The 15,698-nt window shown below is 44.5% G+C and overlaps 1 protein-coding gene across 14 annotated transcripts in view; it reads left to right on the top strand.

Annotated features, from left to right (window-relative positions):
• The window catches only part of FBRSL1 (fibrosin like 1), a 510,214-nt gene extending 494,749 nt beyond the window's left edge, over positions 1 to 15,465 (top strand). For 10 of the 14 annotated variants that reach the window (XM_017815486.1, XM_017815477.1, XM_017815482.1 and 7 more), the window contains 8 exons: positions 1,797 to 1,868; positions 2,437 to 2,475; positions 3,323 to 3,394; positions 4,682 to 4,814; positions 7,931 to 8,008; positions 9,784 to 9,867; positions 10,870 to 11,104; positions 13,117 to 15,465. In XM_017815486.1, the coding sequence (XP_017670975.1) occupies positions 1,797 to 1,868; positions 2,437 to 2,475; positions 3,323 to 3,394; positions 4,682 to 4,814; positions 7,931 to 8,008; positions 9,784 to 9,867; positions 10,870 to 11,104; positions 13,117 to 14,350 (1,947 nt within the window). In that variant the 3' untranslated portion in view covers positions 14,351 to 15,465. The remainder of the gene's footprint in view (positions 1 to 1,796; positions 1,869 to 2,436; positions 2,476 to 3,322; positions 3,395 to 4,681; positions 4,815 to 7,930; positions 8,009 to 9,783; positions 9,868 to 10,869; positions 11,105 to 13,116) is intronic. The other 4 variants (XM_017815483.1, XM_017815474.1, XM_017815479.1 and 1 more) reach the window with 2 other exon arrangements.
• The last annotated feature ends 233 nt before the right edge of the window (positions 15,466 to 15,698 follow it).

The following is a 15,698-nucleotide window of genomic DNA, read 5'->3' as shown; positions in this document are numbered from 1 at the left end:
CCTCCCTGTAAAATACCGTTAGGCCAAGGAGAAGCAGTTAACATAGCAAGAAAGGAAAAGTGAGCACAGACCCTTTACATTTTTAAGCAGTTCCTAGTGCTGTGTTATAACTAGCTTTTCACTCATTTTAATGATAGATACATCCAACATTTGCTAGCTTGAGTTTAAGCAGTGCAAGGTCACACTCTGGTGCTGTGGTTAATCACTGACATCACTTGATCTCTGGACTGCGCTGTATTTACATACAATCTAACATTTGAAAAAGAGAGGGATAGCTTAAAAAGTGGATCTGCCACTTTGGCACATTATTTTACAGTTTCCTAGAGGAGACAGAGCTCAACTGCTAGGCAGAGCCACTCCAGTTATTGTTACTGCATCCTTTTTCCATGCTCTCTCCCTCCCAAGCTGTTTGACTAAAACCTTCCTGATCACTACAGACCTGATGACTTGGTTTTGGCACGCTGAGTCCTGCACTTCTCGCTTTCCAAAGCAGAGGTCTTGGTTTTGTATTTCCCCTTCCCGTGTCCGTTGCCTACAGCTGTGCAAGTCCACTGCACATAAATCCAGGCTGACGGTGAACTTCTCAGTGAGTTTCCCAAAGGCCATTTCTCACGAGCTAAGAACTTGAAAAGGTCAGAAGTATTCCGTTTACTTTGCTGGAGGAAGCATTCACGTCTTTCTCCAGGGGACAAAGGGACAGGATGACACCGTGCTATTAACATGTTGTGATCTTAAAGCTCTTGCCTGTATGATAGCTGTAACTTATTTGCCACCTTATATATACCTCAGCTGTCAGAGAGGCCCTGAGAGCTCAGCTCTGCCTGGGGAGTGCATTGACTTACCTACACACGCACACGAGAATTCTGTTCTTAATGAGTCTGGAAGTTACCAGCCTTAGACAAATGAAAACCTATCTTCCCTCCCACGCCCATGATTATACTCATGCCTTGCACTGTTTGAAATCTACTATAATTTGACCTAAAATGTGAGCAGAGTAATCTCCTGGGGGATGAGGTTTAACCCTCCACACTCAGCTGTGTGGAGGCACCAGGTGCAGGAGCTCTGGGAGTGGGAGATGGATGAATGCCAGGGGGAGAAGATAAATGAGTTCTTGGGGATCATCTAGGACAGGGCAACAGGTGGGATCCGGAGGAGGAGGAACAGGGATTCGTTCAATGAGGTGTTTAATTCTCACTGGAAAATGATGGGATAAACAATGCAAAGCTATAAAAGACCCACAAGCACCTTCTAAGGTTTCTCATTTTGCCTTGTCCAAGCAAATAGATGGGCTGTTGCTGGTTTAGGCATTGTGTTACCTGGCCCCAGTCAGAGAGGGGCCATGGTCCATTGGGTGGAATATTCATGGGACTAGGATGCTTCAGTTGTTCTGTTCCTGACTGCTGTACTGGTTGCTGCCTGACACATGGAGGGAGGCAGGCCACCTCTCTCGTCCTCTCTCCTACCTCCTGCCTGTTTTGTCTAAAGAATAAGCTTCTGGGGCAGGGACTGTCTCTTCCCATGCACTTGCACACTGCATAGCACAACGGGGTGTGATTTCAGTGGGGCTTAGGGGTGCTACTGTAATACTGTTGCTGCTGCTCAATAATATCAGATGACATGATGGTTAAATGCTGTTGGCTGTCAGTAAGAGATAACATTTAGCACTAATGTAGCAACATGCGTGCTCAGAGCACAGTGCAAACATGGCCTAATTAATGCTGTTAACATCAGATAGAGATGTTAAATGTACTGCTGGTGTGATACAGTATTATTCACGCTCTATTCTTGTCTTTCAGACTTCAAACCCTATTGATGTAGCAGGTAGACCAGGCACAGTCCACCATACGCTGCTACAGAAGACTCCAGGGGTAGGCAACAATATATAACCTTCATTTCAGCTTATCTGGCTTTACAGTAAACATAGGGATTGCTCATAAGAAAAGGGAGGGCAAGCTGGTGAGCCAATTGGCCTCTAGACTGGGAACATGCAGTCAGGACAGAAGTTTCTTTTTCTGGTGAGACAGTAGCCTCCACCAGTCATAAATTCAAAGGGATGTATTGGCTTCTTTAAACAAAGTCACAGGGAAACGGGGCAGGAAACCCCTTCAATATCTTTTCCCTTAAGCACTGCTTGGAGAGTAGTTTTATGTGCTCCATTTCAGAACGATTACAAGGTTCAGAAAAGCACTGGCACTGTTCAGTTGCTGGCATGAAGCTGCTTTGTTTATCATAAAATTCTGCTGAGTTTGGTTCAAGGAATGAAAGAGAAGTTTTAAGCCTTCTTTAAGCCTTTTGGGTTTCCCATGTCACAGGGGACTTCTGTGGAACATTGCTTTCTAAATGCTTTTACTTGTTCAGAGGAAGGAAGTTCCCCACCTTTCTGTACATTGGCTAGTTTTAGAAAGACTGATTGTTTTATTTCTGCTTTTTCCATAGGTGTCAGACCCTTATAGGCCTCCAGTAAGAGTAAGTAAGGTTTGTGGGGGATTTTATATACATATTTATACACAGATGCTTTGAGTATTGTGCATGTGCTTTTGAAATTTCACATGTCCAGTAGAAAATTTCACGCTAATCCTTCACTTAAAGCAAAATGTCATCATTAGCTCTTCGCTGCTTCTGATTAATAACGTTTAGGTTGAATCCCAGCCTTATTTTGCATCTATTTATGTGCATTAATAGTTCACGGTATGAAATAAGGGTCACAGAAATAAATGACTGTGCCATGGGCAGACATTCACCAGGGAGCAGATTCATGGTGGCTTAGGTCAATGTGCCTCTGATGTTCCACATAAACACCCTACAGTGAGCACCACAGCTCAGCATAAAACAGTGACTTGTTCAGCTGTGGCACTGCTCATCCTGGTGATTGTTTGTCTGAACCCTTTTCCTTCCCAAAAGCAAGTAGCCATAATAACCACGCATGACTTAGCCTGCAGTGCAGCAGGGATGAATGAACAGGGCTCTTTTCAGAAGCAGAACTGTGAACTATTAGTTGCTTTCTCTTAAGCATGGCATACTGTTCTTTGCTGCCATTCATTTCAGTTCATGATGTGGGGAGCACAAGCAGGAAAGAACAAGGCAGGGATCTCAGATGTCCATGGGATGAGGAAGATAGCCCACATTCTTCCTGTTTCCTTCTTAATTTAAACATCATCTGCTGCAGTGCAGAAGAAGATGTTGATCACCCATTGTGCCGTTTCTGTAATCAGCCTTTCTCATTGCTTAGCTGCCTGGTTGACAGTGAGGGAAATGAAATGTTCTGTCTGATGTAGATTGCTAACGTATAAATTAATCTAAATTCTTGTGCTTTCCATTGCAGAAACCCGGGAAGTGGTGTGCAGTTCACGTACAGATCGCCTGGCAGATCTACCATCACCAGCAAAAGATGAAGGTAATTCAGACAGTCGCTGGAACAAAGCCAAGTCTTTTAGTTTACAGATTGTATTTTAGTGAGTAATGGGCAGGAAACAGTTACTGTGGTGATTCTCAAGCTTGCCTGTATCGATTAACTAATACTTACACTCTTTTAACATTTATTGTAGCAACCATAAAGTTTATATAAGGGCAAAGGAGTTGGGTTGAAGGGTGGCAGAATGAGCAGTAGATACGAAGTGCACGGCCAGAAAGAGACAAAGAAAGTGAGGGAGAGAGTAATATTTCCCCAAGTCCATCTTTTTTACAAAGCACACACATTTAATGTCATTTCCCTTCTGTACCAGTACCTCCCGTGGAGGAGGTAATGAAATGGCTGATACAGTGAAGAACACATTAACAAAGCACAGAGCAGGGGAGGAGATTGATGGCTCCAGTGTTAGAGGTTGTGGGGCTTCCTGCACTGCTGTGATGTTGGGCAGAGGGAGGGGGTTAAAATTCAAGAGGTCACAGGACACAGGTACTCTGGTGTGCTGTTACAGGCTCCTGTGGCAGGAGGAGTAGCTGATAAGGGAGTTTTATTTTTTCATAGGTTTTTATTTTTTCATAGCCCCTGCTGTAGTTTTTTTGTCCCATTAATGAAGACTACTCAGTGCTTAAGTAGGTGCACTGTCAGCAGTGCTTCTGCAAGTGGGGTATGTCCATGTATTTTTATAAGCAAATATATAATCTTTAGGCTATTGAGAGACTTGTGTGACTTAGGTGCGGTCCTGGCCGTGCTCACTTCTACAGGGCAAGGATAAAAATAGCCTCTGGAGGACCTCATGGCTTTCTTTCTCCTTTGCCCCTTGCCTGCATACTGAGCTGTACTAGCTGCAGGAGGGGCACAGCGTGGGCACGTCTCTCTCTTTCAAACTGGAGAAGCAAAACAGACGAGTCCATCACCCAGCTCTCCAGACTCGTGTCGGCAGCTTTCTGCCCGCAGAGCAATTTTTGTCAGGCTGAGAGCACCGACTGATCCCGGGGTGCAGAACACTTGGTGTATCATGTTCTGTGCTCCAGTGTGTGCTGAGGGGCTGGGATCACTTCAGACCTTATCCGTGTGGATGGGGCCGGCAGCTGAGAGGCTGCGGAGCGAAATGGCCCCACAGATGCTGTCAGAGCACGGCTCTGTGACCCCAGACACGGCTGTCACTCTCACTAACTCTCCCTGGCAGGGCCAAGGAGGACTGAGCCTTAACTCCCTCTCTTTTTCTCCCATAAAAAAGGAAGTGTGTAACGAGATTGTTTTTATATCGTTTGACAGCAAATGCAGCTGGATCCCCACAAGCTAGAGATAGGTGGTAAACTTGACCTGTTCAGCAGACCTCCCGCCCCTGGAGTGTTTCCAGGCTTCCATTACCCACAAGATCTTGCCAGGCCTCTGTTTTCTACCACAGGTAAGGGAAGATCGTTACTTGTTGAAAAAAAATACCCAACAAACAGTCAGTATATGCCACGTGTGTCCCTACAGCTACACATGCCTCAAAAACAGGAGCAGCCAAGGTTGGTTCAGAGGGGTGTGGACGCTCTGGCCACCACAGTGACCAAAGCTCTGCCACCACCTCCAGTGCAGGATCCTCTGCACGTCACTGAGCTGCAGCACTTGGCTTACATTCCTGTCTGTGCAGCTGGTTCTTATGTGCCTGATTAATAGGCTATGGAGTGATTTTTAAAAGCGATTTTGACAAAACACTTGAAAATGTTTCCATTGCACAGGATTGGAAGTGGCCCCAGTCTCTTTCTTGCTTTTATATTTGCCATGTCCTTCTCAGCTCCTCCACTCACCAAGTTTCTGTTTGTTTTCTGAAAACAAGGAGTTTTTTGTAAAAGGAAAACTTCAATAACAGCATTGAAAATATCACAGAAGGTGTATTTGTGAAGTGTTTGGGTTTTAAATAGAAAATTCCCCTATGTGTTACAAAGTCCAGCAAACTCTAGGGCTTAAAATGGTATATATTGAATTTAAAAAAAAAAACAAAACAGAGAATTAAATACAGTTCACATTGATCAATTGCTTTCCAATCTGTTGGAGAAGTAATTACAATTATGCAGTTACCAAAGGGCAGTAAGCTTCACTGTGCTGTTCTCACTGGCTCTGACCATGGGAGGCTGCAACTCTGACATTCTGGTTTCGGAGGTCACTGTGGATTCACTTGGATATCTGTCTACCAAATGCCAAGTGTTGGTTTCATTCTGTTCTCAGGCTTAACTATCCCCCTCGACTTCCTTATTTTTTTTTCTGTGCTTGAGATGCTAAAGTCTGTGTTCTGAATGACCTGTATCAGTTGATGAGATGTAACTTAGCTCTTTATATATGTAATTAATTGGCAAATAATGACATTTTCTTCCCTAGTGCTACTCTGGTTTTATGATGCAGTATTGCACAATCACCCTGAGTGCAGACATGGTCATATGCAGCCTTGGTTCAGACTGTTGAGATGAATGAGGTTAGAATTCTGTCCCAAACATGACAGGAGAGCAACAGAGGAGGATCGAACTGAAATTTCTGTGAGAACTGAGTTTCAAATACAGATGTCAGATAGCTGTCAGGAGCTCCACCAGTGCTTCAGTCTGTCTTTCTGCTCTGTCTGTGCATGGAAATTCTTAAGCATCAAAGGCACATTTCTAGGAGATATAATCAGTGCTGGTGCCAGCTCTACATCCTAGGGTGCTACCCTGTATTTTGGTCTCTATAAAGGTACTTTGATAGCACGGGGCCAAGATATTTATTGCACCTATTTGGATGCATAAGCACAGCTTATTTACAAACCTCTGGCTGTTTTCTCATGGCAGGTACATCCTTATCACTGTCCTCAGTCTGTCCTGTGTTGTCATTACAAGGACCTTATTTCATGCCTGGTTTTGCTACTCTGGGCAGAGTTTACCCCGACAGGCAGAAAATCACCAGTCCAGTTGGTATCTGGAATTTTTTCTCTTAAAAGATGCAAGCTTTTCATTCACAAAAGCAAGAGGGGAAATAGCATGGAAGAGAAACATTAGAGAAAGCAAATTAATAGAAAACTTTCACTAGAGATAAACAACCTTACAGCAACTTGTCTGTGAGTGTATTAATCACAAGAGCCATCACACGGTAAATCTGGGTAAAGAGCGCTATCAACGTGAGCAAACACTGCAGCTGTAATAGAGAGATGAATAAATCTTTTACTCTGCAATATCCGAGGCATTCTTTTCACCTTATCGAGCACGTGTGCAGTTGGTGTGAATCATTGGTTCTGCTGCATTGCCTGGTTACTGTGGGAGACATAAGTTATCTTAGGGCCACCTGTCTCCAGGACGGATGTTGGGCTGCCTGGCAGACGCTACGTTTAATAACTGCCTGACAGCCTGCAGTGCTGCTCCCGGCTTCCTCCAGAGGATTTTTTATTATCAGCCCATGTAGTTGAGTTTGTAAGCCGTCTCCTTTGAAGAAATCTCCCATCCATTATACACCTTCTGAAATCTTAAAGGATTAGAAAGATGACAGTCTCCATCCGTCTTGAAGCACTGGAGCAGTCAGAATGTTTATAGATAGGTACAAGATAGGCCTCGTTGCTGGGGTCTCTCTTAAGTTTCCTCAACTCATTTTCTGGCTGCTTAGGTTTGAGGTGCCCAAGCTGGTGAGGGACACAGAGCTCTGTCTCCTTCTCCAGTTTCATAGCCTGCTCATGTTCTGGACACGTGGCTGCTCACGTTTGGTAGATTTTACCTGTTATTCTTCCCAGTATTAAGGGAAGTTAACTTTTCACCAACAAAGTATATGAGACAAGCACTATAAAGCTTTATGTAGACATTGGTCTATTTTGCACATGACTTAACATGTCCTCTGGAAAACGCTGCTTCTGCCATTATGTGGAATTACTAGTTTCTAACAAAATGAGACAGTTAGTGCACAGGTATGGCAGGTCTTGATTTCTGCGAGGGAGGCAGAAGTTGTGTTTGCATCCAGGCAGCATCTGAAGGTTTGCTCAGCAGTGATGTTCCTTTCCCACGAGCAAGCACAGCACCGTGGCAATGAGCAGTGTCTGGGAAAGGGAAAAAAATACCACAGGGGGAGCCTGTGGATGCAGAGACAGATGTGAGAGCATGGATGGAGCTCCCATGGGAGAGGCATGATTGATGTTCCCTGCGTGCCTGTCATTAACTGGTGTTTCATATAGACTCTAATCAGTCACTTCCAAGCATCTTCTGTCTGGGCCCATAACCTGAGGTGACCCTTTTTAATGTAAACACAGAGTAGTGACTGAAAATGTCAGACAAAGAGATTCGCTTCCTCCTTACTACAGGTGAGCAGCAGCACTCAGTGCAAGGTCTCCTCCTGCCTCCTACTGCCCACGGGCTCCTCCATAGGGCTCTTGGAGAAATCCTGCCTGTTGCTTGCTCAGCTGGTGTTTGGGGTCTTCCTCTGCCTTTGCTGTGTTTAAATCTGACTGTTGCATCCAGTTCCTGAATGTCAGGACCTCTGTGTGTGTGAGGAGTTTTGCCCCTGAACTAAAAAGGGACCTTGTTCTCACAGGTGCAACACATCCAGCCACCACCCCTTTTGGTCCTTCCCCTCACCACAGCAGTTTCCTGCCTACGAACCACTTGGCAGGTAAGTGTAAGTAAACCCTGCCTTCACCTCTATACCTCTGACCCATTCCTGGCTCTCCAGCGTGGTCCTGCACTGTAGCACTGCGGGAGGGAAGGGCTTAGACTGCCTCAGGATCCAGAAGCTGGCCAGCTCCTCACCCCTGCCAGCTCCCAGCACATCCCCCTCCTCTCCCCCAGGGGAGAGGGGCAGGATTGGCAGACCTTCTCCTGCAAGAGAAGAGGGCATTGCAGAGCAGTCACCTCTGTCACTGCTGGGGCACTGCACAGCAGCCAAAATGGGAGCTGCAGAGCCCTTCTGTGCTGCTGAATATGCCCAAGGAAATGGGGGAAATTTATGCAAAGGTACCTCAGACAAGCTGCAGCCTCAACTGGGCTCCTCCCCTACCATTTCCCACCGATGAAAGTTCTTGGCTATGCTCTTTAAAAGAGTTCAGGGAACAGTTCCTGGCAAATAGCTGTTCTGCACATTTTGCCAGCCTTTCAGTTTCCTAATTGGCAGTAAGTAGAGCCTGATTTTCTCAAATTTCCTCATTTTAGAAGCTCGCAAGCAGCTCATTGCCAATTAAAGTTCAAGCTCTGTTGATTAATGTTTTAGTAACACTCATCCAATCAGTAAATGTGGCATGCCACATGACCTAGTAGACTTTTTTTCTGTTGCAAATACCCAGATTTACATCAATTCCTGAACATTCTGTCAAAATTAACTATCTCTACCGAGTCACTCAACTACTTAATATCAAAGAGGAAGGGCAAGAACATCTATTTTAAAATAAGTAAATAAGCAAATAGCTGTTTGCTCAAAGATCCAAGCTATTCGTGCCATTTGCCTTGATATTTTAAATATCATGATACCTGTGAGGAAGTGGAGAGCAACACATCTCCTCTAACATGGCAAATTAAAGACCTTAAAGGGGCAGTCAGAAAGCCAGTGGGCAGAAGGAGGAGTTGTTTAGAGAGCAGTAGGAAAGAAAACAAGTACACTGGTAAGATTTAACCCATAGCTGTCTCTGGAGAAACCCGAGTCAGGTTATATACTCTCAGAGAGGAACCTCTTCTGGTGATGGGCACATTTACTGGGGGGGGGAAAGAAGGCAGGACTGTTTATAAAGTGCCAATATCCAAATAGTCAGATACTTGGCTAGGAAAGGCAAGATAAATCTTCTGCCTCGAAGGATACAAACCTCCCATTCCTTTATCACAGTAGATTCTAAGACTGTGCTGTTATTCCCACCACCACTGGGATGAAGGAAGCTGTTATGGGAGAGAATTTTGGCACAAACAGGACAAAGTTAGTTGGCATTAGGATGGATGTCATTAGCAATTAGCTTAGAACTGTCTCTATGCAATATTACAAAAAGAGTAGGGAATTGTTTGCAGAAACAAGACAATGCATCCCCTCAAGTGCTGGCCGAGGCGCCTGCTGAGATTCTTCTTTCGAGGCAATTGCAATGCTTCTGCTGTTAATTCTGATAAGAAAGGAGAGTTATAGCTCAGCAGCAGCCACCCTAATTTCAGCTATTAGACCTTAATTTCTAGCTCGCTTCTGACTGGCATACAAAAGTTTATTACAGCACCTGTTTGCAGAGTGAGCACTGAATCCCTTCTCCATTTTAACATGATGGGAATTTTCTGTGCAAAGAACCTTGCAATGAGAAGGATCAGCTTAAAGTCTGGCCTAATCCTACTTGGATTCAGACCGTTAAGAAGGGGAGGGGTGCGTTTCATTCTCCAACATTCTTGGCTAAATGCCTGCTAAATCCCTGTTTGCCTTTCCAGATCCATTTAGCAGGTCAAGCACCTTCAGCGGCCTTGGGAACTTAGGCAGCAATGCCTTTGGAGGATTAGGCAGTCATGCTCTGAGTAAGTACTGGCTGGGTTACTGCAGACAAACATCCCTTCCAGAAAAGCCACATGCTAATATTTACAGCAGCTGGTGGTAGTTTTTAAAGAAGTTTAATTCCTAACCTCCATTCTCCTATCTGAAAACACTGCACCTAAGATTTCCAGGTCTCTGCGGTGGGAGCTTTTCTGCATGTCACAGAGATCAGTAGCTGTGCTCTGTCTCCTCTCTGCTGAAGGCTGGTACCTTGTGTGCTTGCAGAGGTGCTGGAGCTGCAAGACCCTGAGCTCTGGGACCCTGTGGGCACCTAAAGTCACACCCTTCAGCAGCGAAGACGCATAGTGGAACAGCTACTGATACTCATTCAGCACACAGAACTCCTCTGTAACCACTGTCTGAAGTTTAAATTGCCTGTATAAAATAATTTTACTTCAAAAACATGTTACCTGTAGGCAAAACATGCTTGAGAGCCACACATAAGAGAGTATGCTTATGCATCTCATGGTGCAACAGGAATCAGCTGAAGATGGATGGAGGAAAATCAAGTGACTGTTCTGAAAAGCCTTACAGCCAAGTTCTATGTTTATACACACGCATACATACCACCAAATAGTCTGGTTTCGTTAACGAAAACGTCCCTGAATCCTCAGCTGCAGGCAGCTGATTGCTTGTAACTACCCAGAAATTAAAGTTTCTGCCAGTGAGAGGAGCTGAGGAAAAATACTGCTTTTGTGCTGGAACCCTTGCCTGGGGTGGGGGGAGAAGAAAAGCTGGGCATTTTCAGTCGTCTGTGAGTTACTGAGATGTATGGTTAGAGCTTCCTCCACCAACAGCCTTAAAAGAGCTGGTGGATCTTACACCCACTGTTGGCATTATCTGTGTCCACTTGCCAGAAGCTCCCCCTCACCATTAAAAAGTCTTGAAAGGACAGTTCTGGTTGTGATTAGTATTGTGAAAAATGTCTTTGTAATCACTGGCTTTGAATTGTTTTTAACTCTTCCTCCCCCCTACCGCTGTTCCAGCTCACAACAACATTTTTACCCACAAAGATGGCCCAAACCTGCAGAATTTCAACAATCCCCACGAGCCATGGAACAGACTCCACCGGACCCCGCCGTCCTTCCCAACACCTCCCCAGTGGCCCAAGCCCACGGATTCGGAGCGAAGCTCCTCGGTGACAAACCATGACAGGGACAGGGAGCGAGAGCCTGAGAAGAGGGATCTCTCTCTGAGCAAGGACGACAGAGACAAAGAGAGGTGAGCAGCCTGGGCTTCTGAGCACTTCCTTCTGGGACTGCTTTTACTCTGTGTTTTTTCTAATTTTTCTAAATTGTTGCTTGTCCTTAAAAGCAGCTGATAGGCCTTTTCCTCAGATAAACACAAGCAACACACAAAGAAAAAAAACCTCTTTGCCTTTTAGGATTTTTCCTCTGTGGAAATAAGCCAGTCCCTGCTAGTAGGTTAATAAAAAGCACCAGGCTGAGGAATTGAGTGTGTTGCTGTGTTTTCAGGGGATACTTGGCTGTTTTCAATGCAGCTGCTTTAGGATTGCTGTGTATTCTGAAATCATGAAGGGTAGCATTGTGATGGGTCCTTTGGAGACAGTCATAGTTCTCATTAATGTACAGATATGCTGATGAATTCAAATGTTAGCTGGACATTAACGAGATAAAAATGCAAATGCCTGTATCTGGAGCAGTGTGCATGAATCCATTAGCAAAACTGATCTTAAAAATTGCATTGTAGGCAAACCCTTATTAACAATGACAGGACTGTATCACCTGGGCTATAGTTACTTCATTAGCTTCCAGTTATATGATTTTAAAGCTGTGAAGCCCTTTATATTTCAGAGCCCAGTTGTCTCCAACAGGCTACTTCTTTGTAGGCAATAACAGCCTGCAAGTCTTAGATGTGTGTGCTTGACTGGTGTTAGGGGGTTCATAGCTTGCCTGGAGTGCTTTTAATGAGATCTTCAGGCAGTACTTGTGAACAAGATTACATGGAAGCAATAGGCTGAAAATCATCTTGCTTCAAATGTTAAATTCTCTGACACTCCTTGCACGCATAGGAAGCTCCCTTCTTGGCTCTAGTGGAATTCATTTGCAAACCAAGGTTACTTTACTCTCAAGAGTGCTCACCTAGGGGTTAACAGCTCTATTACATTTCTCTTAATTCAGCTTAAGCTGTCCCCAGCATCCCTGTTTGGTCGTGGTTTTCATAGACCACATCCTTGACCAGCAATCAGGACGTCCACAGAGGAAGAAATCTGGGTTAGCAAATGTAATCATAAGAGATAAATACTTATACAGCTCCCCAAACCACCTCCAGCTTTCAGTACTCAGGTCTTACAGCTCTGGAAAGCAAACCCAGCTTAAAACTTAGGTGTCAGTGAGCCTCTCAGCTGCATAATGCAGTTCTCTCAATCACACCATCATATTTTGCATTTAAAGTGTCTCTCATTCAGAGCAAAGTGCTTTTAGAAGGTGAGCATTATTTATTCCCCTCTTAAAGAGGTGGGATTAACTGTGACTAATTGGCTTGTTTAGAGACAGAGGTGCAGTTGAAACATAGACCCTCATGCTTCTCTGAACTGGGGACGTTGTCATCAAACCCCTTGTTCATCACGGCAGGTCCTCTTGAAACAGAGGTCGATTATTCAGGTTCATGGATGTTTCTCCTGAAGCACCTGGTTTACCTGCAAGAACTGCCAACAGCAAAAACTCCTGCAGCTCCCAGGGAAAATAAGCCTCATCTTATGGGTGCTTCCAGTGGCCATGGCTGTCTTGGGAAGGACCTGCATACATCTCTGTAGGCTCCTGGTTTGTGTGCCTGGATCTGTGTTTTGGGAAAGAAACCTGAGTTCAGTTCTACAGCTGAGAAGATCATTGTCTGGCAGCAAGATGTATACATGAACACACAATAGGCATTTTTAAAGTTAAAATAAGCTGTCTGGAATTCTTTTTTCCCTCCATTTCCCAGTGAAGTGGTCTTTCTCTTGGGATGAATATAGTATTCTTTCAAACACATCCCCAGTCTAGTCCCAAATTTGTGGACATTTGACTTTTTTTTTCTTAGGTAGTATGTAAAGGCAGGTAGTGCATGTCCTTTGGTGTAGCATCACAGCTATAGCTGATGCTAGCAGAGCTTTCCAAATCATTTTCTAAGCAATTTGGGAAGTTTACAGCTGGACACAGCACTGTGCATGTCCCACATCGCGGGTGTGTTTGTTCACACAAAACCAAGGACGTACCTTCTCTCTCTTTTTGCAGAGACCTCATGGATAAAAACAGACATTCAAACAGATCCTCACCGGCATCAGCTCCAGTGACACATCAGATAAGCAATCTCATCCGCAGCAACAGCCAGACCTCCAGCGATCCCATCAGGCAGGTCAGCCTCGGGGAGAGGGAAAGGTCCAAGGAACCCGAGCGGGAGCACCCGGAGCGGCTGCGAGAGCCGCCCATAGCAGAACACAAGATCAAAGAGAGCCGTTCCCCGGTGAAGGAAACTCCAAGCCATGAAAAGAGACCCTCTGAGGACAACACAAAGCCAGTGATCCAGTCTGTATCCCCATACAGCAAACCTGCACTAAGTGAGAGCCTGAAGCTTACCAATCTAATGAGCAAGGATATGGAGAGAAAGACAGAGCTTCCCAGCGACCTCCAGAAGATTAAGAATGACATCAAAGTCAAAGAGGAGAGGAAGGAAGACAGTGACGTGCTGGTGGTAGGGTCTGAGCCTTCACAGCACTCCCGATCAGTGGAGCATCCCCCACCACCTACTCTCCATGGATTATCATTGCCTCACTCAATGGCTGCCTCCATGCCCATCTCCATGGGCAGCGTGCACCAGATGAACAACATGAATGTCCTGGACCGCAGCAGGATGATGACCCCGCTTATAGGCATGAACCCTTTGTCAGGAAGAGAGAGGCTGCCACATCCAGGATTTTCCTGGGACCCGATGCGGGACCCGTTGCGAGATGCCTACCGGAGCTTAGACCTGCACCGTCGAATGGACTTCCAGCTCCGGACGGATCCTATCCATAGGTTTCCTACCACCTCTGGCTTTTATGACCACGAGCGATCCTACAGAGACAGGGAACCACACGACTACAACCACGAGAACCTTCTTGAAGCCCGCCGAGAGCAGGAGCGGTTGCGGCAAGTGGAGGAGCGGGAGCGCTTGCACTTACGGGAAGAACTTGAGCGTGCCAGAATGCACCACTTGCACTCGTCCCCCATCGAAAGCCACCTGGCACACGTGCCATCCTTCATGCCTCATTTAAGCGGGATGCATTACCCCAGACTGAGTCCATCCACTGCCATGCACAACGGGATTTTAAACAGGAACCCGCCGACCGCAGCGCTGAGCGCGCCACCGCCTCTCGTACCAGCCAGCAGCACCAGACCTGCCTCCCCACGCAGGACTACCCCACTCACAAACTCAGAGTCCAGGGACTACTCCCCCTCTAGGAACCCCAAAGAAGTAGAGGCACGATAGTCCCCGACATTGAATTTTAAACTCACCTGTACATAAAACAAAACAAGCAAGCAAGCAAGCAAACAAACAAACAAAAAAAAACCCCCACAAACAGGGAAAAAAATCAACAAAAAAAAACCCACCAACCTTTTTCCAAATTGCCTTGTTTTAACTTTTTTTTTTTAATGTAAAATTTGTAGAAGTTAAGCACATTTCCATAAATAACGGGGTTGGGGACTTTCCAACAAGAAGGTTGCTGAGAATGGGAATTTAATATATAGGTATTGATTTTTGGTTTTGTTTTTTGTTTCTGTGCTAAAAAAAAAAAATGAGTTGAGAATATCAAGTTTGTACATTTTTTCCCAAATGTGAGAAACATTTTTAATGGATTTGTATTTTTTTTAATTTTGTGCTCTTTATTCACTTAAAAAAAGAGAAGAAATTTTGCTTTTGTTTTTAGTTAAATTTGCATTTTAAAGGCCTCAGATCCTTAAGAAAAAAATACCCAGGGTTTCTTAAAAGTATTATTTATGGAAATACTGTAGTTTTACAGTCCACTGTGAGGTTCCCTTCTGAGGCCAATTGATCGCTTACCTTGGTACTTTGGAACCGAAGTTACAGATATATATTAAAATATTAATAATAATAATAATGTACAAAACTGTTTGTTTTTTGCCTTATTATATTATGCAGAAATTTAAGAGGAATTTTTTTTGACTTCTTGTTTTAAACAAAAAAAAGAAAAAAAAAAGAAAACAAACTGTAAATATTCTGTTAATATAAATGTACACCAATATTAAATTCTTAACATAGGTAGAACTTTATAAAAATGGTTTCTAGAACCACTCTGGTTATTTCTTAACATGGTTACAACTCATACTCTTGTCACAGTCAGAAATTCACACTCAGAAAGCTAAGTACGGCATATATACTTCAACTATGCAAGAACTCGGAGGCAGGTCTTAGTGGATGTTGGGGGGAGGAAGGTTTTAAAAAAAATAAAAAAAAAAAACAACCCAAAAACAACCAACTCGCAACTCTGGAGACAGAATGGCAATGGCATGTGAACAGGAAGAAGGATGCTTGTGTTTAACAAAAAAAAAAAAAAAAAAAAAAAAGAGAGACTGAATTTTTTTGTACAAACACAAGGGACAGTTCGTCAAGGAAAGAGAGAGACACACGCTCCTGGAAGGGAATTTTGGTTTCCTACTTTTCAAGCTGGCAAAAGCAGATGGAACTGGCACAGTACCATGCGGCAGACCCTTTCCTTATTTTTTTTTCTTTTTTTTTTCTCTTTTTTTGTGTTGTGGGCAGGATCGCTGGCAAGCAAGGACAATTTTCCGTGGACCCCTTGTGCTAATTGTGCAGT

Source organism: Lepidothrix coronata, unplaced genomic scaffold (assembly GCF_001604755.1).
Source record: "Lepidothrix coronata isolate B3197 unplaced genomic scaffold, Lepidothrix_coronata-1.0 Scaffold51, whole genome shotgun sequence".
Taxonomy (NCBI): domain Eukaryota; kingdom Metazoa; phylum Chordata; class Aves; order Passeriformes; family Pipridae; genus Lepidothrix; species Lepidothrix coronata.
This window is presented reverse-complemented; position numbering and strand designations above follow the sequence as displayed.